At 40.7% G+C, this 27,549-nt stretch overlaps 2 protein-coding genes across 5 annotated transcripts in view; one reads left to right on the top strand and one right to left on the bottom strand.

Moving 5' to 3' along the window:
- CRIM1 (cysteine rich transmembrane BMP regulator 1) overlaps positions 1 to 3,670 on the top strand; it is a 191,695-nt gene extending 188,025 nt beyond the window's left edge. For all 3 annotated transcript variants that reach the window (XM_047854122.1, XM_047854124.1, XM_047854123.1), the window contains one exon: positions 1,198 to 3,670. In XM_047854122.1, coding sequence (XP_047710078.1) covers positions 1,198 to 1,374 — 177 coding nt within the window. In that variant the 3' untranslated portion in view covers positions 1,375 to 3,670. The remainder of the gene's footprint in view (positions 1 to 1,197) is intronic.
- Positions 3,671 to 4,967: 1,297 nt separating this feature from the next.
- FEZ2 (fasciculation and elongation protein zeta 2) overlaps positions 4,968 to 27,549 on the bottom strand; it is a 42,517-nt gene continuing 19,935 nt past the window's right edge. The window contains exons 6-9 of one of the 2 annotated variants that reach the window (XM_047854125.1): positions 13,268 to 13,348; positions 11,079 to 11,154; positions 8,309 to 8,374; positions 4,968 to 5,888 (exon numbers count right to left, since the gene is read on the bottom strand). In XM_047854125.1, coding sequence (XP_047710081.1) covers positions 5,872 to 5,888; positions 8,309 to 8,374; positions 11,079 to 11,154; positions 13,268 to 13,348 — 240 coding nt within the window. In that variant the 3' untranslated portion in view covers positions 4,968 to 5,871. The remainder of the gene's footprint in view (positions 5,889 to 8,308; positions 8,375 to 11,078; positions 11,155 to 13,267; positions 13,349 to 27,549) is intronic. The other variant, XM_047854127.1, reaches the window with a different exon arrangement.

The raw sequence follows: 27,549 nt of genomic DNA, 5'->3' as shown, positions 1-27,549 counted from the left end.
ACAGCTCTCAGGCATGGGCGACAGGGGAACTAGAGTGTCATGAGGGCACACAGAACTCCAAAGGACAGGGAGACATGTCCAGGGCAAGCGCAGAGGGGAAAGGTAGCAGAAGATCCTGAAGAGACTGTAACTACTACTAACCAGACCAGGCAGAGAGAGACACATTTCATATTGAGGGAGAAAGAATATTTATTGTCAAATTAGCCTATCTCAAAGACTGAGAAAATTCATTTTCATTAAAGGAAGAATAAGGACTCTTTCCAACCCTAAGTCTACTTTTTGCATTGTTTTTTTCCAAAGAAAAGAAAAAAAAATTCCTACACCCTTACGAATTGAAAAAACAGCTTGAATAATTATTTAAAAAAAAATTTTTTTTTCAACGTTTATTTATTTTTGGGACAGAAGAGAGACAGAGCATGAACGGGGGAGGGGCAGAGAGAGAGGGAGACACAGAATCGGAAACAGGCTCCAGGCTCTGAGCCATCAGCCCAGAGCCCGACGCGGGGCTCGAACTCCAGGACCGCGAGATCGTGACCTGGCTGAAGCCGGACGCTTAACCGACTGCGCCACCCAGGCGCCCCTTGAATAATTATTTTAATCCAGTTAATCATCTAGAGAACTCGTCCATGTGAAATTCCCATCAGATGCTTCTGCCCCTTTCTTTCAACATGTACATGTTGGGCGCAGCCTTTGCTGGGCACACGCGGGGTCAGGATACGGTCCCCAATGTACAAAGCTGGGAAGAGAGACTAGCTCATAATGTGCGTAGAGCCGCTGGATGCAGAATGGGGCTGGCCCAGCCTGTGATGATGCTTTTACCCAGCAAGTGATTTAAAATCATGTGTTTATCTTAAAATCTGCCTGGCCAGTGACGACTTCTTCAACCCTTTTAAGCATGAGTCTGCGCTTTACAGATTTGAAAATAGTTACGTCGCTTCACCAGACTCTCTTCTCAGTTCCTGTGACGCAAGCCTGACGTAATTTATTGACTATTTCACTTTTAAACACAGTCTGTCAGTATCCCTCACGAAACTACCATTGGTACTAGAACAGGGCATAAACCCCACAGCCAGCGGGCCCGTCAGTGTCCCGCGAAGCTGTTACCTCCCTTGAATCGGGTACGAAATTTGTTAATGGAAGATCTGTGAAATAGCTAATTCTTTGTGGGTTTTTTTTTCCTCTCCTCTCATCAACTAGCCTTCCTCCTTAAATAATCAGCTGGTGTCTGTGGACTGCAAGAAAGGAAGCAGAGTCCCAGCGGACAGTTCCCAGAGAATGCTAAGGATTGCCGAACCAGATGCAAGATTCAGCGGCTTCTACAGCATGCAGAAACAGAACCACCTCCAGGCAGATAATTTCTACCAGACAGTGTGAAGAAAGGCAATGCGGATGAGGTTTTGAAAGACAGACGACGACTAAATCTGCTTTGAAAAGTAAACTAGAATTTGTGCACTTGCTTAGTGGATCATTTTGGATTGTGACTTGACATACAGCGCTAAGAACTTACCGGGACGGGCTCTGTCTTCAGCAGTGTGCAGAACAAACATTCCCACTCTCCTCAAGATCACTGACCAAGTGTTTTCTTAGAACCAAAGTTTTTCAAGTTGCTAAGATGTATTTGCTTGTAATCTAGCTGTAGAGGTGTTTGGGGGCGGGGGACAGCGAGTTTGGTTGGGGAGATGGGAGGGTGGTGTTGGGAAGGCAAATTGGTCAGCTTGGCTCGGGGAGAAACCCAGTGTAATAAAAGCAGCTGAGCGGCCCAGAGGATGCTTGCTCCAAAGTCTCGCTCCGAAGACTGCCACGGGTTGCGGCAAAGCCCAGGCCCGAATGAGCGGGAGACAAAGGCCTTGTGATCCAGCTGCCGTAGCCACCTTAGGACTGCCAGACAGCACACCAGAACCTTTTGATAGCCATCCCTGGTCTAAAGCCACGAGTTTCTTTTCTATACAGTCACAGCCACGGTAGGCGGGGAGGAGGCGAGAGAAATGTGTCGTGGCATTTCTCTGACGCGGGTTATTAAGGATAGATACAGTTAGACTTTTTGCTGCTTTTGTTTTCTTCCAAGCCAATCAGCCAGTTCCTAGCAGAGTCAGCGAGTGAACACAACGGAAGCGGTTTCTTGACGCGAGCACTGGAGCCCCTCACCACGGCGTGGCGGGAAGGAGGGTGAGGGCGAAGGCACCAGGTCTTTCCAGCAGGGGCTGTACTTCACTGTCTGTTGTTGCTTTGTTCTGTTGTTGGTTGTTCATAGTTTTTGTTGAAGCTCTAGCTTAAGAAGAAACTTTTAAAAAGGACTGTTTGGGGATTTTTTTTTCCTTATTATTATACTGATTCTACAAAATAGAAACTACTTCATTTTAATTGTATATTATTCAAGCACCTTTGTTGAAGCTCAGAAAAAAAATATGCCTCCTTAAACTTTAGCAATTATAGGAATATTTATGTAACTATCTTATGCTTCAAAAAAAAACAAAAGTATTTGTGTGCGTGTGTATATAATATATATATGCATATATATTTATACACATACAATTTATGTTTTCCTGTTGAATGTATTTTTATGAGATTTTAACCAGAACAAAGACAAACAGGCATTCCATATCAATGCTTTTGATCACTTACAAATTTTTAATAACACAAAATTTTATTCTACCTGCAGTTTAACTGGGAAGAAAGATGTGTGTGTTGAGTGTGTGTGAGGGTGAGTGTGCACATGCCTTGTGCAGTCAGCATCACACCTGCGATGGAGAAGGTATTCCTTTATTAAAATCTTCTTCCTCATTTGGATCTGCTTTCCGTTGGTTTTCAATTTGCTCACTGGCCAGAAACATCGACGGCAGGTTATCTGCATCACTAATCAGCTCCTGGATTTTTTTTTTTTTTCTTCAAACAACTGTTTGAAACAACTACTGGAATATTGTCCATAATAAGCTGGAAGTCTGTTGTAGTTTGCCTCAAATATAACTGACTGTATCCTATAGTGTTAACTTTTCAAACAGCTCTCAGCACTTTTATACTAATTACCCATTTGTGCATTGATTTTTCTTTTTAAAATGCTTGTTGAGAAAGACACAGATACCCAGTATGCTTAATGTGAAAAGAAAATGTGTTCTGTTTTGTAAAGGAACTTTCAAGTATTGTTGTAAATACTTGGACAGAGGTTGCTGAACTTTAAAAAAAAATTAATTTATTATTATAATGACCTAATTTATTAATCTGAAGATTAACCATTTTTTTTTGTCTTAGAATATCAAAAGGAAAAGAAAAAGGTGTTCTAGCTGTTTGCATCAAAGGAAAAAAAAAAGATTTATTATCAAGGGGCAATATTTTTATCTATTTCCAAAATAAATTTGTTAATGATACGATGTTACCAAAATAGATTTACATCAGCCTGATTAGTATAAAGTTTTAATCCATTCCTGGCATAAAAATCTCTATCAAAAAAAATTGTAAATGCTTGCTTTTTGTTTTTTCAATCATGGCCATATTATGAAAATACTAACAGGATATAGGACAAGGTGTAAATTTTTTTATTATTATTTTAAAGATATGATTTATCCTGAGTGCTGTATCTATTACTCTTTTACTTTGGTTCCTGTTGTGCTCTTGTAAAAGAAAAACAAATCTAATTTCCTGAAAAATAAAATAGATCTATGGCACTTGGAGTGCACTGTGGTTCTACAGTTTGTTTTTTCTTCAAAAACCAAAGCTGTGAGGGAATTATTTGCGACTTGGTTCTTGGCAACAGTAAACACTCTGAATCTAAATCACCCAAAGGACAAATCGTCCTTTTGTGGTAAGGTAGTCAGTCGGCTGACTCTCCAGCATCCCAAGCAGCTGCCGGCCTGCCCTCAGAGGGCGGCCTTGCCCTGGGAATCTTTGTAAGAAATCCCACCTTGGGGTTTATGGCCCACGACACTTGCTCTGAGGGAGACTTAGAAACCTACCTGTCGCCAGTCACAAATCAGAAATGTGCTCATCTCCTCACTGGTATCATCTCATCATGGGTGTGAGAAGGGTCGAGGTGGGAAACATTGGGAGTCTACCACTGAAGAAGAAAGAGTTTATCAAGCAAAATCAGAGAAATCTTCTTACAAGGGGACTGTGAGCTGAAAAAATATCTTTTCATACACTTCAGAAGGATCAGCTTAAGAATGAACTATAAAAAGACAATTGTTGAATCTCTTCCCAAAAAACACATCCTCAAGGACTTCTGACTCTGTAGTATGCCCTCTAAAGTGGTATTTCCTTAGTACAGGTAAAGTTTTTACAAATTTGGATCAATTTAGGTTATTACTGTATATAAGTATGCAATTCATCAATTCAAGGGCAAGGAGCTAGTAAGTCTCACATATTCACTATCAAATAAAGCATTAATAAAACAAGGGACCATTTCGGGGCACCTGGCTGGCTCAGTCAGTAGAGCATGTGATTCAGTTTCCAGGTTCGAGCCCCACATTGGTTGTAGAGATTACTTAAAACCTTAAAAAAAAAAAGGAACCAGGTTGAGTTCTGCACATTCCTAGATAACAGCTGAGATGCCGAGCTGGCATCCAAGTCCTAACTGAGCTACTGCCTTTGCAGCTCTGGTGTCCCAGTTACCGGGTGGACTGAGGAATATGGATGGGCCCATATGCTCACAGACGTGTAAGTGGAATTCTAAAGACCCCTGACAGGGCCTCTCTAACTCTTCCTACACTCATGTTGCCTAAGGAAGGAAGCTACCTTAGCTGCTGGGAATGCCTCACAGACCCAGGAAATGAGCAGAACTTCTGTCCTTCCACAGCAGCCTGGGACAATCTGGAAAAGTCGCCCTCAACCCTCCTCACCATCATGAAGCTAATCAGGGTCTCGCCAGCTCACACACTGTAGTGACAATATGTAGAACGGTAAAGGGAAGAATCTAGCCCTGCAAGGGAAGAAGACTTGTAAGAAATACAATAAAAACTCAGTCTCTCAAGCACGTATCACCCTTTTTCCCAACATTTATTAAATGGCAATGACTTGGTGGGAACTGGCCAAAGTGTTTCGTGACCAGTGATGTACGGGTGAGGCGCTGCTTCCAGAACTGGGACTTCAGGAAGACAAGCAGGCGTGAGTGAAACACAACCGGAGTGGGAGCGGGGCGAGGCTGCAGCACACAGGTAAGCACCTTAAAGGACACAACCTCCTTTGAAAGGACACTTCTTCACAGACACATGAAGCAAAACATTTACGCATCTTGTATCTTTAACACAAAATTCTGAAAGCGAATGGCCACTTAATGGTTACAGCTGGGACAGTGGTGAAGCGCGGCTGCCTCCATCCTCCCCAGCAGGGCCCAGCGACGCTCGCCACAGCATCTTCCCAGAACAGCCCACGCTTCAGCGTCCGTCTCCCTGGACAATACTAGTAGGTAAGATTGATCCTCACAGTTCCCTCAGAAAGATCAGTGTGGTTTCTTGCCATCACTGAAGAACGGCCACAGTAGGACTCTCTCCACGCTTTCAACAAGTTCTTCGGTGCAGTTCAGATCTAGAAAGCCGCAAAACTCAGCTGGGCCTACAGTCAGTTCAGGAAAAATATGACTGCACCTGCGCAGATACTGCTCCCCCTTCCTCTACAAAGTCGGAGGAGAGAAGAGCTCCTAACCGTTAGCATTTAACAAAAAAAAAACACCCTTAGAATTCAAAACCGTGCCATACTTCTCTTGGTTCGTGATATAAAGAATTAGTGAAAGCGTGATCTAGTAAGTAACAGAGTCACAAACCCAAGTTCGCGTGTGTGGAGTCTCCAACAGCAGGAAGGGGATGGTAGCCAGCTTTCGGAACAATGCCATAGGAAATCTAGCCTGTGGTCCACGAAAGGGAAAGCCGCTCCTGGCCTGACGCCTTATGTAGGACACAGAACTAGAGGAAGAAGAAGAACTTGTAAACAGAAATGTAGGTTTTGCATACATTTACACAAGATGCATACATGTTTTATATACATCTTATATGTATATAAAAATACACAAATAATGAGAAGTCAATATTAATGCAAGGATCTACAGTAGCAACTTTTTTTTTTAGAAGGCTACACCCAACAGAGAAGAGTTCTCTCATGACACATGTATTAAAACTGCCCAGAAATGAGATACCAAAAGGCCATGTCTCTCAGGATATCACGTAGAGCGAAGAGCCCATAACATTCGCCCTATACCGTCCGGCTTGTACCACAGCAGAGGCTCCCCCGTAAGTGAAAGAAGGGCTCAAGTCTCCGCATGCGCACGGCAGCAACCACGCCCACAATGCAGCCTCAGGCAGAGCCTGGAGGGCAGGGTAAAGAAGCACGTGTGAGGAAAAGCCTCGGGAGCCCACACAGCATCCCTCCCATCCTTCTTAGGCCAAATGAGGCCACTTTTGCACCTTCTTTCGTTTCAGACCTTTGCGTTTAAATTAAGCTGGTATATTCAGCAGCCAAGCCACAGTCTTCAGTGTAAAAACAACTATGAGGAAGTCCCACCAAGGAAGCAGAAGGAAAGTTCTCCCTTGAGCAGAAACCACTGCCAGGCCAGTGTTCTAGTGGCGCTCGGGGTAGAGCAATTGCTAACCGGCTGTGGACTTCCAGGATGGGTGGAAGAGAGCATTTTCCATCACCCCCCATCCACACCTTCCCACGCGACTGAACACCTCTGAGCTTACACACACCCATTCACTTGTCCGGGGTGCGAAGTCACCACTGTGGTCTGCACCCTCGCTTCTTTTCCACCCAGTCCTCGTAGAGCCGAGGCAAAGCCACAACACATGCACACAAGCAGCTCCGGAGAACAGGTACAGTCTAGACGGGCTGGGCTCACAGGCTGGAGCCTGTGGCCTGAGCCTGAGGAACAGAATTAGGTAAGTGCTGCTTCCCTAAGACACGCGGTATAGGTTCACAGTTACAGGCCTGGGTTTTCAGAGGAAGCACTTAAACATCATTTGCCCCCAGACGACTCTGTTCTCTGGGTCATAAAATTCTTCCATGCCGGTCAAATGATAAAATAGCTAGAGAATGCTTCCGAAGCTCGTTCTATCTTTGGCACCCACGGCAGTGCCCCAGGGACCCACTATAATTAAAACCTGAGACATGTTCTTTATGTTCATCTCATTCCTGTGTCACATCTACAAGAACAAACCTCAGAACAATCCAGCTTTCATACCAGTGCTAGCACAACATAAAAGCAAACAAAGATGTCAGGTATTAAAAAGAAAAAGAAAAAGAAAGAAACTGGAATGTAATAGGAAGTAAAAGCCCTCCATCAGAAGAACATGGCTTATTAAAACATTTCAATCTCTTCTTTCAACCCCCTCCCCCACACCCCTAACCTACTAATGACTGGCTCCACTTCAATCACAGGTGACACTTAATGTGTCACTCACTCTGAGCTCCCAGTATATTCTACTGAGGTTCCCTCTTTATGAAGCTGTGGTTGAAGAAATGTGCCATCTGAGTTACCTAACATCTCAGAAATCCCAACCTTCCTATGTTCAGCCAGAAACACTGACGGAGAGAACCCAAAGAAAAATGTTCCCAGAAGAGGGCTGCTCTCAATATTGGATCATATACTATAGGATGCATTTCATGATGCTTAGAAAATGTCACCTGAATAACTGCTGCTTTATAAAAAATAATTTCACTGAAAAGTGTTAATTTTGCCTGTAATTAAATAAGCTCATCAGTTCCCTCTTTATTATCCAAATTTTGCTCCTTCCTCAGCAAAGTTAGTAACCTCATTAACTTCTCGAATGACCTTCCTTTGCCTCATCACTGTTCCCAACCTGTGATCTTGATCTCACTAAAATTTATGGTTCATTTTTCACTGTCCTAGTTGATGAAAATCCATTCTTTCTCTCCCTCCCATTCCTTTCCCTTACAACAAATCCCTGAGGGACTGTTCTCTGACCTCACTGTCCCCTCTTTCATCCATCCTCATGATCTGTCCTTCTCTACTGTCCCCACGATGGCAGACACCACCCTACTGAACCCCACCCTGTGTCAGTCAATACCTGAGACACATAATTGTGGGAACGTCTCCATATTTCCTCCATTGCCTGTCTCCGTGCTTACTAAAGCTGAGCTGTGGAAATTACTTCCAGCTCAAGATCCCAAATAAAAGTTGCATTCTATATAACCATAATTCATAATGTGAGTAGCATAAGTAAGCCAGGCATCTATCCTCACTCGGCACAAATGAGAATGATAAAAGTGCATTTGGAAGTTACTTTCTTATCTATTAACAAGACGATGATGCATTTATCGACTAATCAGAACTTCCCAACCATCGCACATACACCATTATAAAACTCACCTTTCAGTATATAATCAGTTAACAAGCTCGGAACCTTGTCACTGTCCTCTTTCATGGCACGAAGAACTGGAAAATGAAGGAGAGAAAGACAAGGCAACAATTTCAAACTCAGAGAGCAAATCTCATTTACACTGTAGCCTTCATTAATTATCAGGCATAATCAATTCATACAAATTAGTGATTACTTTCTGCACGCTAAACAACAACTGCAAATGCTCAAGAATGTACTGTCGTTGAGTAAGCCCTTATCCAAGTGAGAACACTGCTGTTACCGGAGACTTCTCCCGGGTATAAAACATCCAGACAGTGGAACCAGCAAAGAAGAATTGGGCTATTTACCCAGAGCCTCAAGTCTGTCGTAATAAATACTGGAAAGCGAGGTACCACCATGAGCACTTCCGTGAGCTCTGGGGAGCAGGAGACCCTCAGTCTGCACATCTCACAAGCGGGAGAAACTCTCAAATGACTAGTGAGCCACCTTCTCCAAGGAGTATGTCTGTCAGCCTTCTTGGAAACTTTCAAAGGCCAAAATAAAGAGCACACTTCACTGAAGCAGCACCCAGCCGCGCTGCCTGCCCCTGTACTACAGAGGAAGCCCGGTGAATCGACCTCATTCTCAAGGGGCATCTTGGACAATTTTATCTCCAAGCAAAGCCAAATAGCAAGATCAGCTGCTGGGGGGCTTAAAAATCTCGACCACGCAGGTACAGAAACACATGAACAAATGCTACACTTTCACAGGCTGCCACCTCAAACTGTCCCCGGAGCACCCGGGGGAGAAGGCTGCCCTGCTTCCCCAGACATATGACGGAACAACATGGCGTCTGCTTGGGCTTAAACCCTGGCTCTACCACTTCCCCACTGTGGGCGCTCTGAGCAAGTTACCTAACCAGTCGGTGCACCAAGTTCCTCATCTGTAACATGAGCATAGTCATCAGACCAGTCCCCAAGGCTGGTTGTGATTATCAAGTTACTAATGCAGACGTGAAGGACTGAGAATAGTGCCCAACACAGAATATATGCTGTGTAAGCATTAGCCATTATTATTAACACAACTAACGGTATTCTGATTCTTATTACTGTTGCTACTGTACTTCCAGGAGCTTTCATGAGGAAGGCTGAACAACCATAAACGCTGCAACCGTCTCCCCGGGCTTCCGCCGTGAACATCGACGGGCGGCAGTGGTAGAGGCTCCGGTTCTCCCCCAAGTTTTGAGGAGCTAACTGCTTTTACTTCAAAGGGAAACTCACACTAACTTGGGCATTCCTTCACACCCCCTACATGTCTACTCAGAGATTCCAAATTGTGCCATCTACAAAGGTATCATCTAAGGATCAGCCTGAAGACATTCTGATGTGGGAATTATGATGTCTTTCGTTTGGCCAAGTCTGTCCATGCTCTGAGAATCCAAGGTCTTTCAGTAATTCCTGGCGTCCAGGCAATATTTATGTTCCCTTCTCAGAGGGCAACTGTGTTCAGTATTCCTGCTTCCCATCGTGTTTTAGATTGGTTTTCAGTTCTATATAAAATCACGTGCCATAGGCTAACATTCTTAAAAAGTACAGTGGACTGGGAATTAAAATACCCAGCCCTGTAATTAAGCATTCCCCTGTGTGATCTTGGACACTCATAACTTCATGGGTTGGTCTGGAAAATCAGAGGGCAGTCCACCCAGTTAATTTCTTCATTTTCTATTTCAGACTGGCTGGCATCACTTGATTTACCTGTATCTTAGTATAAAATGTTTTGAAAGTATCGTTCACCAAAGGAAAGAGTAACAACTTCAGGTAGAAGGAGACAGGCAGGCAGCTTGTGCTCATGACAACCACGCCTCCATATCCCTAAATTCCAAAATAGGTATGGTCACAAGAGGCATTCCTGTGATTCCCTCTTTTTTGGTTCCTTCTTTAATGAACAGTTAACAGAGCAGCAAATCCAGTCCCTTCAAGGAAAACAAAGCTCAGTAATTGACTTATCCCAAATCACACATATGTTAATTTATTTACTATGAGGGAAACACAGCAAATATGTTTACCTTTGTTTTTCATTGTGACCAAGAGAGGGATAAGTAACATCCAAGGACGTTACTGTAAATAACAGGGATAGAACCAGAATTCATTGCTCATTTATGGCTATCGTAAGAAAGAATCAGTAGAATGTATATTTAGGTCTCACAAATTGTTTTAAAATGCGAGCCTCTTGAAGGTGGAGTATTTTTGTCTGCTTTGTTCACTAAAGTATCTCAATGCCCAGAACACAGCCTGGCACAGAATAGGCCTTTTTTAATATTTGCTGAATGAATATTCTTAAAATATTACTATCGATTTGTATTCTGCTTATGACTATTACTTTGGGTTCTACGTTCCTAAGAAAGGAGAATATTTTCAGCCACTTTCTAAATCTTTCCTATTGACTTACTGACAGTCGTATTTACATAAGATCCATGAAGCACCTTATCTATTGATAAATGATATGTTCTTAAACATACAAGGGATGATGGAGAATCAAGTTACACTTTTTTCCTCAAAAGTTCAGCTTGTAAGTATTTCAAAAGGTAAGAAAAAGTACAAAAAGTACAAATCAACTCGGAATTCAATGTCACATTTGATGGTACAGGCATTTATGGTCTCATTCTCAATAAATGACGACATCTGTCATTTACTATCCCCAATTGACAAAACAAAACATAGCAACAATCAACCAACCAAAATCAGTATTCAGAATCAGCAAAAGTAAATAAAGTAACAGTTTCATTTTGGCTCTGCTCACTTTTTGTTAATATCTGAAGATCTTCAACAGATGGTGGTCCATTTTTTTTCTCGTAAGGAATGACTGTCGTCAAGTACTGCCAAGTTAAAAAAAAAAAAATGTCACTTAAATCAGAATGACCTTATCTGTAAAACTTCGATACAGTTACTACAGGTCTATTTTGTAACATGAAACATGAGCTTCTTTAGTATGGAACACAGGTATCTTACTATCTCGGCTGTCTCTGTATTTTTTGCCTACCTCCATCTGCTTCACACAAACCCAACATTAACATAAACATATTTTTACCTTTCAAGTATTGAAAATTTCACAAAAGTAGGCCTGAGGGTGATCTTTACAATTTGTTCATCTTTAAAGTAAAGCCTTATCTAACAATCTCCTTGCATTATTTCCAACATACTTGGAAAAGAGTAATTTAAAACTGAAGACATAGTTGCAACAGTTCTGCATGACCAAATAATTCCCAACAGCCAAATAATTCTGTTTCAGACCATTTTTTTCTGGTTGAACAAAATGGTCACATGGATAACTTGACAACTTAAAAACACACACCAGCTTCTTCCAGAAGCTGACATAGACACACGTACCCAAATGATTTTAGAGGTGTATTATTATTATTATTTCAAATTACTTGTAAGTAGTTTCAAAGTTTAAAGGCATTAAAGGAAAAGAGAAAAGTGAAAGGAGAGAATGGCCTGGTGAATAATGAAAATTCACGTCTGATACATAGACAAAGTGCCTCATTCACTCCCGTGAAGGCTCACAAGTACCAGTTATGGCCTGTAGCTACATCCCATGGAAGCACAATCTAAAATTTACTGTCCAGATGTCCCTATTCTGGCCACTCTACCAAAACTATCTACCTCAGTGTGGTCTGCCTGTGTTCATCTGGAGAGCCACTGTTCTCACTTAGAATCTTTTCAGACCCACCCATTATTTAGTTCTTGTCCTAAATCTCAGCTCTAGTCCTAACCCTCCTTGAGTGATTTCACCCCTGAGTGATCTTATAATCAAAAAACAAGGTAAAATGGTTTAGTAAGAACTGGCTCCCTACGTACAGGGAAGTAGGAAAGTGAATTATTCCGTGTTTAGGAAACAATTCCCACCAACTTTTCGTTGACTTCTCCAAGCTGATACCCCGTTGTGGAACTGAATGTTTCCTCGTGAATACACAGAAAGCAGGAAGCCAGCCCCCATTGGGCTCCACGAACAGCGCGCGTCAGGGAAGCGGGACTCTGACAGCATCAGGGAGCTGCGCCCCCTCGAGCACGCTCTCTGACCACGCTCTCGGGCTTCCCACGTGTGGGTCACTCTGGAAGTTACTTTGCCGTCCTGGGCATCTGAGACAGGTGAGAGGGGCCAGAAGAAAAATGAAATTTCGACCATCCCTCACTAGAGCTGTAAATGTCAGTGTGAAGGATTATTTGATATCGACTGTTTCCCTTCTTGAGCAATACAGAAATTATCTTTTAGTAAAAATCCTAGGCTCAAATTAGCTTGAGCTAATGTGAGAGGTTTCCTTTTTGAAGTGAAAATTTCAAATTGTGAAAAGTAATTTTAAGCACACTCATTAATGTAGATGTGTTTCCTGTGTTCATGATCCTCCCTAAGTCATTATACAAAACAGCCACACATCTGACTGAGGGTGTATTTACAGCCATGTAGAATTCTGTATAAATCACGTCTCGTGCCTCACTCGGCGGACAACTGAGTTGGCTGCTACACAATACACCTTAGAAGCACCTGAATTTCATTGAAAAGGAGGTAGGATATACTCTTATCAACCTGTTTGACCTAGAACTCTAATCAGAAAGATACCGAGATCAGCTTTCTTCCCCCTAAAATGACATCTTGTTTCTCAGCCTTTTAGAATTACAGTAGCATATTCTGGTTTAGTTATATATTCTAGACATGCAGCTCATGAGGTCAATGCAATTTCTTTAACAGCAGTGGAAAATGGAGCTCTAAAACATGTACTAAGAATGCATTTAGTCTGTTGCCCAATTTGAAAAGTGCTGTTTCCTAAAGGGAAATCCTATGTATTATCAGGACTAGAGATATGATGAACTTTCACTTCTCCCTTTTAAGCAACAGTCTTAGTAAATTAGTACAAGTGCCAGCTTTCAGGACCTTCACTTACACAGGGAATGAAAAAGCAGAGAATGAGGAAAATAAGGATAACCGAGCACCTGTTTCTCTCCACCTGAATTTCCAAAGGTGTGGCGGAGGCCATTCTGAATGACATTTGAGATCCCCTCCATGCTGAAGCGCTAAAGGCAGCAATATACGGCCCAGAGGAAAAGGACAGAGAAAGAAGTTCAAAGACTATTAGTAAGAACGCACCATGATGATTTATGTGCCCAAGAGGCAAGCAGTTAGAAAATGCCACTGCTCATTCACATAAAGCAAACAAAATCATGCTGTTTTTAAAATGTTTCTGCTTCCATTTCTTGCAAGTCAAATGCAAAAACTACTGCTTTTATGCTACCATATTCATAAAGATTTTCCCTCACGTAGCTGATAAATAAATTGGCTCCAATGTAAATATCCTAAGTGGTACACATATTTGTTTTATGCAAAATTTACTACATAATTTTTAAGATACCTTTTGATATTGTTTACCTACATTTTATCAAAAGTCTGAAAACTTAATACTAACAGTATGCATATTTTCAGTCTAAGTTTGCATATTTCTACCACAAGTTTGGAGAAACATTAACATAACATTTGGCAAATGAGAATGCTGTTACTTGGAGAGCTGATTACTGCTTCCCACTCGCTCTTCAGGCCACCTGCCATTGCCTTGGTGCAGAAATTACAAACTGGAAGAGTACATACATATGCTTTCTGGAGAGCAGAGTGGATCCCATGCGCCAGCAGGCCCCTAACACTTCCGCAGAGACTTTCCCACTGTTCCTAGGAAACAATTCTAGCTTCTTTCCCCCAGCAACCTCCAAGACTTCCTAGAACCCACTGTACTATAAAGAGAATATTTTTTCCCTAAACTACTTATCTTGATTTGTAACCAGCCTGCAATGTCATCAGACACAGGGAAAAGAGTCCAGTGGCACCTCTCTGGCTGCTGAGTCAAAGGCCTGAGATGGATTCTTATGCTGTGAGTAATTAAGGAGGAAGGCATCCTGATTCACCAGCTGGGTCCTTCCTCTGGATTTTTACAGAGGAAAGTGGAAACAGTAAACACATTTGAGGAGTCAATACAACGAATATTTACCAGACCCCGAGGAATAGAAGAGGAAACCAAGGCAATGGTCTTTGCTTTCAAGAACATATTGTTTACCTGAGTGGTTCTCAAAGCGTGGCCCAGGGATCCCCCAGGGGGTCCATGAAACACTTCTAGGGTCCATGAGCTGAACATTACTTTCTCAGAAATACTAAGACATGATTTGCCTTCTTCACGTTCATTCTTTCATGACTTACAGTGAAATATCCCAAATGATAGGCTGAATGCAGAAGCAGATTTAAGAATCTCTCTTCGGTTGAGATATTATAACAAGATTGACAAAAATGCATAGCAATGCCATTTTTTCTCACTAAATTTTTAAAACTATAGTTATTTTTCATAAAAACATGCTAGTTGTGTAAGCATTAATGAATTTCTTATTGGCATTTTTAGACGAATTGGTAAATTTTGTGCATTTACCAATGTAGTAAATATCAATGTAATATCAAAATCTACATCAATCTACTATCTAATCTAGCAAATATCAATCAATATAGCCTATATAAACAAAAAGCTCTTTGAGGTCTTCAAAGAATTTTAAGATTATGAAGAAGCCCTAACAACAAAAACCTGAGTAACACCAAGAGGTTTATTCTTTGAGGGAGTGAAGTGCCTCTTTATCCGTCATGTACTCAATGGTACTACTGAAAACTGAGTACCAAATTTTACCATCTCTGAAGAACATGCACAACTACCCTCTCCTCCTGAATGGTCCTTCCCCACCCGGTCCTTCCCAGATCGGAGGCCATTTTGTTCTGGCAAGAATCAAACATCTGGTCCAGACACCCTGATGGAACACAGTTCACTCTGCTGACAGCATAACTATTACCCTTGATGGAGCAGGCTAGTTTTAAAAGAAAACCTACAAGGAACTACTTTGTAGATTTTTGTATTTGTAGATTTTTCACATGCTCTCATGTGATTTGTTCACATTTTTAAGCAGATTCTCAAAAGAGACGAACTTCTTAGGCTCCAGAGTCTGGAGCCATTTTTTTTTTAATTCTGTCAAATGTATTTTCTCTCAAAGGCAACAAAGAGGAAAATACTTTTCTATTCTAAATTAAATTTTTAAATTTAAATAAATAGTATTTATTCTAAAATACTATTTTAGAAAATAATTTTCTATATACCCTGACTCCATTATCTATATCTCAATATAGATTCAGAAATTATCAAGCAAGGTGAACAGTTTTAGCATCCATGCATCAAGAAACTAAGGTATATTTTATATTTGAACAGCATATTCTAAAAACACTAGCTTTACTTCCTCAGTTGGAAACCTAATGGCTGTCACTGCAAAAATTAAAAAAAAAAAAAAGATTGATGTACATTCTTAAATTCCCAAGTTACATATGTAATTCAGGTTTCCTTACTAAGTGTGCCGCTGTGGACTTTGCTGAGCCATTTTAACTACTGGTAGCCTGATGGCTTCTGAAAGATAGCTTTCATGCAACCAGAATTCAGGCCTGGTAGAAATAAGTGGAAGCGTAATCATGTGAAGCCACAGTAACCAGGAAAACCACAAAACTAACGGCTGATCCCAGCAAAAGAAATACAGGGACTCTCCCTAGAACCCGTGCTCCTGGGCTGATGGAAGCTGTGGCCAGTTGCCACCGCACCCTAAACAGGGAAGCAGTGTGGCAGCTGGTAAGCTTCTACTGCCTCCCGTTCTGCTGGGAAAATGACAGAACAGGAAAATCAAAAGGTTCACAGGAAATACAAAGAAAGCAGCTAAAAGATATATCTGAGAACATTCCTCCACCACTGCTCTGGCTGCCATCAATTCTCACCCCGCCAACGAACCCTCAGAATCACACAGTCGCCATCTCCTCCCCATGCTGCATTTTCAAACTCTTCCTCCTACCAGCTTATTCTCAAGGGCAACTTTAAGTTCTCCAACCCTTGGGCTCGCTTCAGCAGCACATGTACTAAATTCTCCCTCAACCTATTTGCTTCCCCCAGGGTTTCCTCAAACAGCTCTCCCCAGGTTACTTCTCTGATCCTGAGGTCTACGGACACTTTTCAGATCCCTGTGAGACAGACGGGGAGCTCTCCACCCTGCACCCCCTCCCCCCTGGATTCCTACATGCCATCCTCTCCCTAAGCTCCCCCTGCCCCTCTGGTGGTTCCTTCGGAGAGGTGCCTCTTTCTCTGCTCGGCTCTCATATGCCCCGTGTCCCCTGGGATTCTGTCCCTATTGTTTTTCTCATGCACACTCTCCGAATGTTCCCATTCCACCGTTTTAGACTTCTGCTTCCACAAATGTACACACAGCTCCACTTTCCTAAGATCAGGAAAGGGCTGAGAACAGCGCCTGGCACTGAGGAAGGGGTTCAGTAAACATTAGCCAGTTTTATACTACAACTTCCTTCCTGAGCGTCACTTGTGTGTTCAGCAGCCTCCTGGACATCTCTACCTGAATACTGCTAAAACCCATTACATCCAAACTGAACTCCTCTTCCTCTCTCTCACCAAAAGTAAAACACACACACACACACACACACACACACACACACACACCACTCTTTAAGTCCTGTTCCTTTTTTGGCATTCTGTATCTTTCTCATTCATTTGTCCATCCTTTCAAAAAACATGGTGAGCCAGACACTGCAGGTATTAATGACTCAAAATGAACACATCCACCAAATCCCCTCCTCCGTTCAAGACCTGATATTCCAGTAGAAAAGGGGTACAAAAAGTAAAACAAGTAAATGAACTAGATCATTGCTGATAATGTGTGTCCAGCTGATAGCTACAAGGCGGCAATTAAAAACTGGCTGCCTATTTTATATCGGGAGGTCAAATAAAAGCTGAGGAGGTGACATCTGAGCTGAAACATGAATTATACACCCTCCCAGATGAGCCACAAAGGGCAATGGACAAAAGAGTTCCTCTCTGAGAACAAAACCAAAAGCAGCCCAACTGGCCGACCAAAGAGTTGGCTCTGCAGCCAGTGCGCAGGGGTCCTGTTATGCTTCTGCAACAGAATGTGAAATAGTAGCTACTGAGCATTTCTCTCCCCACCTTCGCATAAGTTTTTATCGCAGCGGCCCTGTTCTCACTCCATCTTTGTGGGTGGATGTGCTAACACGGCAGATTCACCTCTGCATCACAGGGGTTACATCCAGCGCCAAAAGGAAGGGCAGGCGTTCCCCAAAGATGCCAGGCTTGAAGCCCGATGCGGTTGCTGTTGACAGACCTGTACATCTCCCTTTGAGGAAGGGGTACGTGTGTTCTAGCTACGCTTGCCCAAGTCAGGGATCAGTGACCCGGCGCTTGATCCTCTCTTCCCTGGTACCCAATCAATAGATTCAACCTCTCTTGTATCTCTGAAATTCAACCATTTTCCCACCCCCACTGTAACGTCTAGGCTCATTTCCTACCTGAATGAGTGCAACAGTCTCTGAGTCAATTTCTTATCTCTAGTTGCTCCCTTCCAATTAGTTCTCCTTGAAACACTAAAGCTGCCCTTCCAAAAGACAAATCTGAACATGTGATGATCCACTTAAAACCTCTTTTTGGTTTCCTACAGCCTTTACATAAAGACCCAAATGCCTTAGCATGACATACAAGGTTACCACTTCCAGGCTCTCCTTTGCTACCTCCTCACCCTCTTCTTGAGGTTCGTTCCCTCTCTCTCTCCCTCTCTCTCCCCCTCTCTCTCTCTCCCTCTCTCTTCCCTCTCTCTCTAGCTTTCAGCATTCTCTCTCAACGTCTAGCCATAATGAACAACCTGCAGGGCCCCAGATGGCCCTGTCACCTCTAGATGGCTGCCCACGCCACTCCCTCTGCTTACCTTTCCTGTCCTTTCTTCTTGTCCTCCAGATTCAACTCAGCCTTCCCAGACACCCAAACCAACCCAGGGGCACTAGTAACGTATCCACACCTGTATCATGAGACAGTGCCAGGCACTAAACACATCAAGAACATGGTAGCTGTTTTGGATATAGCAATGATCACTCTATACCTAGGTTTCTCAACCTTGACAGTACTGACATTTGGAGTCAGGTAGTTGTTGGTTGCGTGGAGGCGGGGGGGGGGGGGCAGTCTGATGCACTGTGGGATGTTGAACAGCATCACTGGCCTCTATTCAGAACGCTAGTAGCACTGCCCCCACCCCATCCAGTGTGACAAGGACAAACGTTTTCGGACACTGCCTAATGCCTTACAGGGAGGCAAAATTGGCCTGGTTGAGAATCACTGCATAAAGCGCACTGCATGGTTTGTGAGCTGGATCCCCAGCCCACAGGCAGCATGTCCCTGGACGCTGGGATTAACTCTGCATCCTAAACACTCATGCCTGACACACAATTAGAGATCAATGTATGTTTGTCTCACAGCAGTAAGAGTAGATATTCAAGATATGTTTTAAGTTGGGGGTGAAGCACAAGATATAAAGAAACAGCAGAAAAAGAAAAAAGAAAGTTTGGGTTAATTTTTAGTAAATTCAACTAAGTTCTCAAAATTGTCGAGGGCAGAAATAACCTCAGATACTTCTTTTGTATGCCAACAAAGCACAAACGCATCCTCATCATGCAGGAGGCACTTGATCGATAGTCACTGGCATAAATTACAGAATTCTTTAGCAATGATTACCTATGCCAGTGACATACTTCCAGACATGGGGATGAAACTAGGAATCACACCTTAATCGAAAGTATTTGAAATGAGAAAATTTTTCAAGAGTCAACTTGGATCGAAAAATGCTGGACTAGAAAGCAGAGATGGGTATTCTCTCCCAGGCTTCCCACTAACGTCTGACGTGAGGGCGGTCCCTGAACTCACTGAGGTCTGTTTCCTCACCAGTAAAATAGGTGATGAAATGATATCATTTTAAAGCACTCTTACCCGTAAATTGTATGAATCTATGAATTATCTCAACCAAGTTGCCACATGGTTTCTTTAAGAGGGCACACAAAAATCAAAAACACACATAAACACACAACAGCACAGGACTGACAGGTCACATAAGGCTACAAGTGCTCTAGAATGGCAGAAATGCACACCCAGATGATACATTCAGAGTTACCTACTGCAGTGGCATTTATAGATGTGTGCTAAGCCAGAGTTTAACACTTCTAAGACCACAGCCCAAGAAGCTTAGAGCCTGTGACAACCACAGCATGAGGAGACAAATTTGTTCTCTTGACTTTTTGAAGGAGAAAAAAATTTTTTTTAAAGAGCTAAGAGGCAAAAATAATCTGAAGGTGAACAGAAGAAAGATGATGTGACAAGATAGAAAGTTTTCTGCCAAAGAAGTCAACAACGGAGCCCTGAAAAAGTCCACTGAAGAACCTGGTCTAGGAAGTCAACGTGAGATTAACAAAGTAAGATAAATAATCTTGTTGACAAGGTTTGTAAAACAATGGGTGACTAAGAAATACAAAGCCCCTAGGATAACAAAAGAGCAGCCAGGAGAAGATCAGTGAACTAGAAGGATCAAGGAACAGAAAGAGCAGGCAAGGGGACAAGGAAGAAACAGGAAACGAGCTCCACAGAGCACACGATAGATGGTTTTACAATTGCCCTATAAATTCCAAACAATACACTCTTCTGGAAGGCAAAATGAATTTTAAAAAGATAAAACCTCAGAGACAGATTAAATTTACTTTTTTAGTAAACATCACCTCATTTAGAAGCACTACATGTATGACCTTGAGAGCAGACATGGTGTGATTAGGTGCTTCTGGTACTAAACTGGGCCAGAGGGAAGATTTTGTTGACGCTGAAATTTTATTGGGGGTGGGGGGAGGAAGAAAAGAAGGAGAGAAGCATTGCTTTGTTGAACATTTCTCATGGCAAAAGTACTACCGACATGTCAAAGCACTTTCTGAAGCCTCAAGGTTAGGAATGCTCAATGACATAAAGGACATTAAAGACTTCTTACTTTTGTTTAATTGAAATAAACAACTGCAATATTAAGTTATGTCAGAAAGCTCAATCCTATTTCCACTTAATCTACCATTTCCAAATTTGAAGGATCCAAATGTTCAAATTCAAAGTGAAGAGCTAAGGAAGATGCTGGGAGTCTCAAGTTATTTTGCAATCTATCCATCTGTTTCCACCGTATTTTTTACAAAGGAGTTAATAGCTCTGTAAAATGTGCTTCTCAGAATGGAATTTTTTATATGAGCCCATTTATAAGCAGGAAAATGATTAAGCATTACAGTATTTACTTTATTGTTTCCCTCACTGCTGACAAAGTGCCAAAGTAACCTGGTAAGGACGGGGGAAGAAGTTTACTCAATACGGGGCTCCACTCACATGATTTACAATGAGAACACTCACAACTGCCTCATGACCATTTCCTTCCCTGGCATGAGTATGTATTAAGTCTCAAAATCAGTCATTCTCTGGAATCTTTTCCCATACAAAACCAGGAGCAACAAAGTATAAACAAGATAGAGGAGATTAAAAACAAAAATTATAAAAATCTGAAAGAAGAAAGGAGCCAAGATTCCCAAGCCCGCAGACAGCATGTCTGCACAGCTCAGAAGCAGCAACGCAGGGCCAAGGGTCCCTTGCACGCGTCTCTGCATAACTGCACATCATCGCGCCAGGGCACACGGGTTCTGTGAGCAAAAGAAATATGAACAAAATCTATAGGGTCGTTGTGAGGAATCCATGGGAATCACTTAGCAAAGCGTTCAGCAAATATAGATATCCAAAAATATTCAAAACATTCCTCTAAAAAGGCTAGAATAACATTTGGGACACAGCTCCCAAAAAGAAGTAACCACACCTTTCTACTTTTCTCCAGAACAAGTAATGAGCAGTCTAAGTTCTCCTTAAGTAAATAAAATGGCCACTGTGAAATAAAACACTCCTGATTATAGTCTCTAGCTTAAAGGACTTAAGACAACACAAAGAAAACACACTACTGTCTATGACTAAATATACAAATCATCCAAAAAGCTTAAACAGAAAACAAGTTACACTTGCGGGTAACTCAAGATCTTTCTGAACAATAAAAAAGTAAAGAGCTAGAAAACACTATGGAAACCAACAAGCAACAAGAATCGGATACAGCGATGTGGTCTGTTAATCCTTCTCTGGAGTCCTAAATATATCAAATCATTCTCTTCACACATTCACCAGTTTAACTAATTTCACAGAAAGCAGGATCCAAGACAGGGAAGAGCGAAACTAACCAGGAGGCCAGGAAATTCAAACTAATTCCTGCTATCAGACTTTTCTCTAAGCCTCATCTGACACCCACTGGCACAGATCTCTAACTAGCAGGAAATCTTTAAAAATCCCAAATTCAAAGCTCAGTGTCAGAAAAAAAGGTTAGAAAAAGCAATTAAGAAATGCTTTTCATCTATTTCGGACTCATATCCTAACTTATGCTCTGACTTCATTAATATTCTTTTTACTCAGGAGGTTCAAAAGGAAGTGAAATTCAAACATAAATTATTGTTCCTTATAAATCACATCATTTGCAATAGTTTAAATGACAAAATTTTCAAATATTAACTTCTAGAACAATAGTTTTAATTTCACATTCTTAAAATAATCAAAACACAAAACATAAGAAAAACAGAATTGATGGGAATGCAAGCTGGTGCAGCCACTCTGGAAAACAGTATGGAGGTTCCTCAAAAAACTAAAAATAGAACTACCCTGTGACCCAGCAATTGCGCTATTAGGCATTCATCCAAAGGATACAGGTGTGCTGTTTCGAAGGGACACATGCACCCCCATGTTTATAGCAGAACTATCAACAATAGCCAAAGTATGGAAAGAGCCCAAATGTCCATCGATGGATGAATGGACAAAGAAGATGTGGTATATATATGTGTGTGTATACACACACACACACACACACACACACACACACACACACACACAATGGAGTATTATTCGGCAATTAAAAAGAATGAGATCTTGCCATTTGCAACTACATGCTGGAACTGGAGGGTATTATGCTAAGTGAAATTAGTCAGAGAAAGACAAAAATCATATGACTTCATTCATATGATGACTTTAAGAGATAAAACAGATGAACATAAGGGAAGGGAAACAAAAATAATATAAAAACAGGGAGGGGGACAAAACAGAAGAGACTCTGTTGGGCTAAAGGGGTAAGGGGCACTAAGGAATCTACTCCTGAAATCATTGTTGCACTAGATGCTAACTAATTTGGATGTAAATTAAAAAAAATAAAAAATAAAGTCTCAAAAAAAAAAAAAAGAAAGAAAAACAGAATTGAAAGCAATAGTTACATGCAAAAAAAATTAGAAAGCACAGATATTCAAATAATTAAGGTATTACCTAAGGTGTAAAAATTTAGTCTGCTTGTGTTCACACTTCTTCAAATCAAATATTTTAATTTTTTTTTTGAGAGAGAGTAAGCGTGCAAGCAGGGGAGAGGGGCAGAGGGAGAGAGAGAATCCCAAGCAGACTCCATGCCCAGCGCAGAGCCTGACACAGGGCTCGATGCCACAACCCCAGGATAATGACCTGAGCAGAAATCAAGAGGTGTAGACTCAACTGACTGAGCCACCCAGGTGCCCCTCAAATCAAATAGTTTTCATGTGAATTACAAAGCAGTTATAAATGCAAATTACAGTGAAAAACTTTCTGTAGAGAAAAAGCAGATCCAAGTAAATTAGAAAATATGAACTAAACCAAAGTAGATAAATATTTGAAAATGTCTTGAATATTACACTATTATTTTGGAATTTCACTCTCAGAACAGAAAGGTATGGTATGAAGATTTTCTAAGTTAGGAATTAAATGGAACAGTATCAATTTAATTTTTTCTATTTGAAGATCTTTTTAAATTTTTAAGTAATTTAATATTAATATGGTAATTAAGTGTTGGCAAAAATTTTCAAAGCTACTGAAACTAGGGTAAAATAATTAACCCTGCTAATTTTATACATTATTTCCTGATACTTACGAACACCCTAAGTATATAATAAGGTAAATAACTAGTAGTGCAATTGCGGGGTCATAGGGTAGCTCTATCTTTAACTTTCTGAAAAACCTCCACACTGTTTTCAGAGTGGCTGGATCAGTTTGCACTCCTACCAACAGTGTGGGAGGGTTCCCCTTTCTCTGAATCCACATCAACATCTATGGTTTCCTGCGTTGTTAATGTTAGCCATTCTGACAGGTATGAGGTGGTATCTCATTGTGGTTTTGATTTGTATCTCCCTGATGATGAGTGATGCTGAGCATTTTTTCATGTGTCTGTCAGCCATTTGTATGTCTTCTTGGGGGAAATATCTGTTCATATATTCTGCCCATTTCTTAACTGGAATATTAATTTTTTGGGTGTCGAATTAACTGCACTGCTAGGTATTTACCCAAAGGATATAAAAATACTGATTCGAAGGGGCACATGCACCCCAATGTTTCTAGCAGCACTGTCAACAATAGCCAAATCATGGAAAGAGGCCAAATGTCCACTGACTGATGAATGAATAAAGAAAATGTGGTGTGTATATATACATACACAATGGAATATTACTCAGAGATCAAAAAGAATGAAATCTTGCCATTTGCAATGACATAGACAGAACTAGTGTATTATGCTAAGCAAGATAACTCAATCAGAGAAAGACAAATACCATATGATTTACTCATGTGGAATTTCAGAAACAAAACAGATAAACATAGGAGAAGGGAAGGAAAAGTAAAATAAGATAAAAACAGAGAGGGAAGGCAAACCATAAGAGACTTTTTTTTAAGTTTATTTATTTTGAGAGAGAGAGAGAGAGAGAGAGAGAGAGAGAGAGAGGGCAGGACCACAGGCAGGAGGGTCAGAGAGAGACAGAGAGAGAGAATCCCAAGCAAGCTCTGCACTGTCAGCACAGAGACCGATGCAGGGCTCAATCTCACAAACGGTCAGATCATGACCTAAGCCTAAATCGAGAGCTGGATGCTTAACCGACTGAGTCACCCAGGATCCCCAAGAGACTCTTAACTATAGAGAACAAACTGACAGTTGGTGGACGGGAGGTTGGTAGGGGAATGGACTAAATGGGTGATGGGCATTAAGGAAAGCACTTGTGATGAGCATTGGGTGTTATATGTAAGTGATGAATCACTAAATTCTCCTGAAACTAATACTACACTATATGTTAACTAACTGGAATTAAACAAAATCTTGGAAGAAAAAAGAAAGAATACAATTTCCTGCCATATCAAGGCTTTATGTGAATTTCTGTTATATTAACAATTAGCAAACCTCTCCAAGGCATAAGGAGTCAAGAATAGACTCCTGATTTTTACTAAGTTAACTGCTGTGTCATGAAAGCTCACTATTACCAGTCACCAAAAGACAGTTGCAAAAAATCAATAGTAGATAATGATTAACAAAAACTGGTAGTGACATACATTTGTCTAGGCAGAACTATTTCTCATAAAATAAATGTGTTCTACATCTAAACTAATAATTCATAGGTGTGCAGTATTAAAACAATAAATAATACACATCCAAGTTTCTCTCCATCCTACACTGACCTTCCATTTTATGGCCCTAATGCTAATTTTTTAGGAATACTTATTATAATAAGGAAAAATACAAAAGACTATAAGAAACTATCAAAAATTATATGCTAACAAACTGGACAACTTAGAAGAGATGGATAAATCCCTAAAAACATACAATCTTCCAAAACTAAATCAGGAAGGAATAGAAAATGTGAACAGGCCGATTACTAATAACAAAACTTAATCAGTAATCAGAAACTCTCAACAAACAAAAAGTCCAGAACCAGATGGATTCACAGGTGAATCTTACCAAACATTTAGAGTTGATACCTATCCTCTTCAAACTATTAAAAAAAAAAAAAAAAAAAAAAGAGGGAACGCTTCCAAATTCATTCTATGAGGCCAGCATTACCCCAAAACCAAAGACACTCCAAAAAAAAGAAAACTACAAGCCAATATTCCTAATGAGCATTTATGCAAAAATCCCCAACACAATATTAGCAAACCAAATTCCACAATACATTAAAAGAATCACTCACCTTAATTAAGTGGGATTCATTGCAGGGATGCAAGGATGGTTCAATATTCACAAATCAATCAAAGTGATGTATCACATTAACAACATGAAAGATAAAAACCATATGATCATCTCAACAGATGCAGGAAAAAGCATCTGACAAAACTCAACAGGTGTTTATGATAAAAACTCTCAATAGAGTGGGTTTAAGAAGGAATGTACCTCAACCTAATAAAGGCAATAGATGACAAACCCACAGCTAACACAATACTCTTAAGGAAAAGCTTTAGGAACATGACAAGGTCCTCTTTTGCCACTTTTATTCAACACAATACTGGAAACACTAGCCACAGCAATCAGACAAGACATAAAAGGCATCCAAATAGGTAAGGAAGAAGTTAAACTCTATTTGCAAATGCATGTTAGTATATCTACAAAACTCTTAAGACTACCAGAATACTAGAATAAATGGGTTCGGTAAAGTTTCAGGATATAAAATTAATACACAGAAATCTGTTGTGTTTTTATACACTAATACAAAGTAGCAGAAGAGAAATAAAGAAAACAATCCAATTTTCAACTGCATCAAAAAGAATAGATTACCTAGGAATAAATTTAACCAAGAAGATGAAAGACCTGTACTGAGAACTTATATAAAACACTGACGAAAGAAATTAAAGACAACACAAACAAATGGAAAGATATACCATGAGAAAGATGCTCATGGATTGGATGAATCAATACTGTTAAAATGTCCACAATACCCAAAGCAATCTACAGATTCAGCACAATCCCTATCCAAATACCAGTAATATTTTTTACATAACTAGAACAAATAATCCTAAAATGTGTACGGAACCACAAAAGACCCGAATAGTCAAAGCAATCTTGAAAAAGAACAAAGCTGGAGGTATCACAATCCCAGATATCAAGATATACTACAAAACTAATAATCAAATAGTATGGTACTGGCACAAAAATGGTTATACAGATCAACAGAACTAGTTAGAAAGCCCATAAATAGGGGCACCTGGGTGGCTCAGTCAGTTAAGCATCTGACTTCAGGTCAGGTCATGATCTTGTGGGTTTGTGAGTTCAAGCCCTGTGTCGGGCTCTGTGCTGACAGCTCAGAGCCTGAAGCCCCTTTGGATTCTGTGTCTCCCTCTCTCTCTGCCCCTCCCCCGCTCACGCTGTCTCAAACACACACAAAAAAAAATTTTTAATGGGCAGAGGACCTAAGTAGACACTTTTCCAAAGAAGACATATAGAAGGCCAACAGAAACATGAAAAGATGCTCAAACATCACTAACCATCAAGAAAATACAAATCAAAACCATAATGAGATATCACCTCATACCTGTCAGAATGGCTGGTATCAAAAAAGTCAAGAAATAACAAGTGTTGGCGAGAATGTGGAGGAAAGAGAACCCTCATGCACTGTTAATGGGAATGTAAATTGGTGCAACCACCATGAAAAAAAATATGGAGACTCCTTAAAAAATTAAAAATAGTAATACCATATGATCCACTACTGACTGGATCCCAAGGAAAACAAAAAAACCAATTCATAAAGATATATGCACCACCTATATTTACTGCAGAATTATTTACAATAGTCAAGATATGTCCATCAATACACACGCGATGGAATATTACTCAGTCATAAAAAGAGAGTTCTTACCCTTTGCAACAGCATGGATGGCCCTAGAGTGTATTATGCTACATGAGTAAGTCCTACGAATACCATATTATTTCACTTCTATATGGAATCTAAAAAAAAAAAAATGAACAATAAACAAACACCAGAAACAGACCCATAAATACAGAGAACAAATTGGTAGTTGCCAGGGGAATGGGGGTGCAAATGGATGAAGGTGAGTGGGAGGTACAGGTCTCCAGTTAGGGAATGAGTAAGCTACGGGGATGAAAGGTACATCATAAGGAATATAATCAGTGTTCTTGTAATAGCATTGTATGGTGACAGATGGGAGCTACACTTGTGACGAGCATAGCATAATGTATAGAGTTGCCAAATCACTATGCTATACACCTGCCACTAATGTAACCTTGTGTCAACTATACTTTAAAAAAGAAACAAGAAATTTGCAGAGAAATGCTATCAAATATAACCAACAAATTACTGCCAAAAATATATTAATATTTACATTCACATATATAGGGTAGACTTTATCTTCTCAAGTACCACTACTTAGAAAAAGTGGGGGAAGGGAATCAGTCCTTTTTTCCATTTCTATTCTATCTTCTTTAAA

Source organism: Prionailurus viverrinus, chromosome A3, assembly GCF_022837055.1.
Source record: "Prionailurus viverrinus isolate Anna chromosome A3, UM_Priviv_1.0, whole genome shotgun sequence".
In the NCBI taxonomy this organism is placed as follows: domain Eukaryota; kingdom Metazoa; phylum Chordata; class Mammalia; order Carnivora; family Felidae; genus Prionailurus; species Prionailurus viverrinus.
This window is presented reverse-complemented; position numbering and strand designations above follow the sequence as displayed.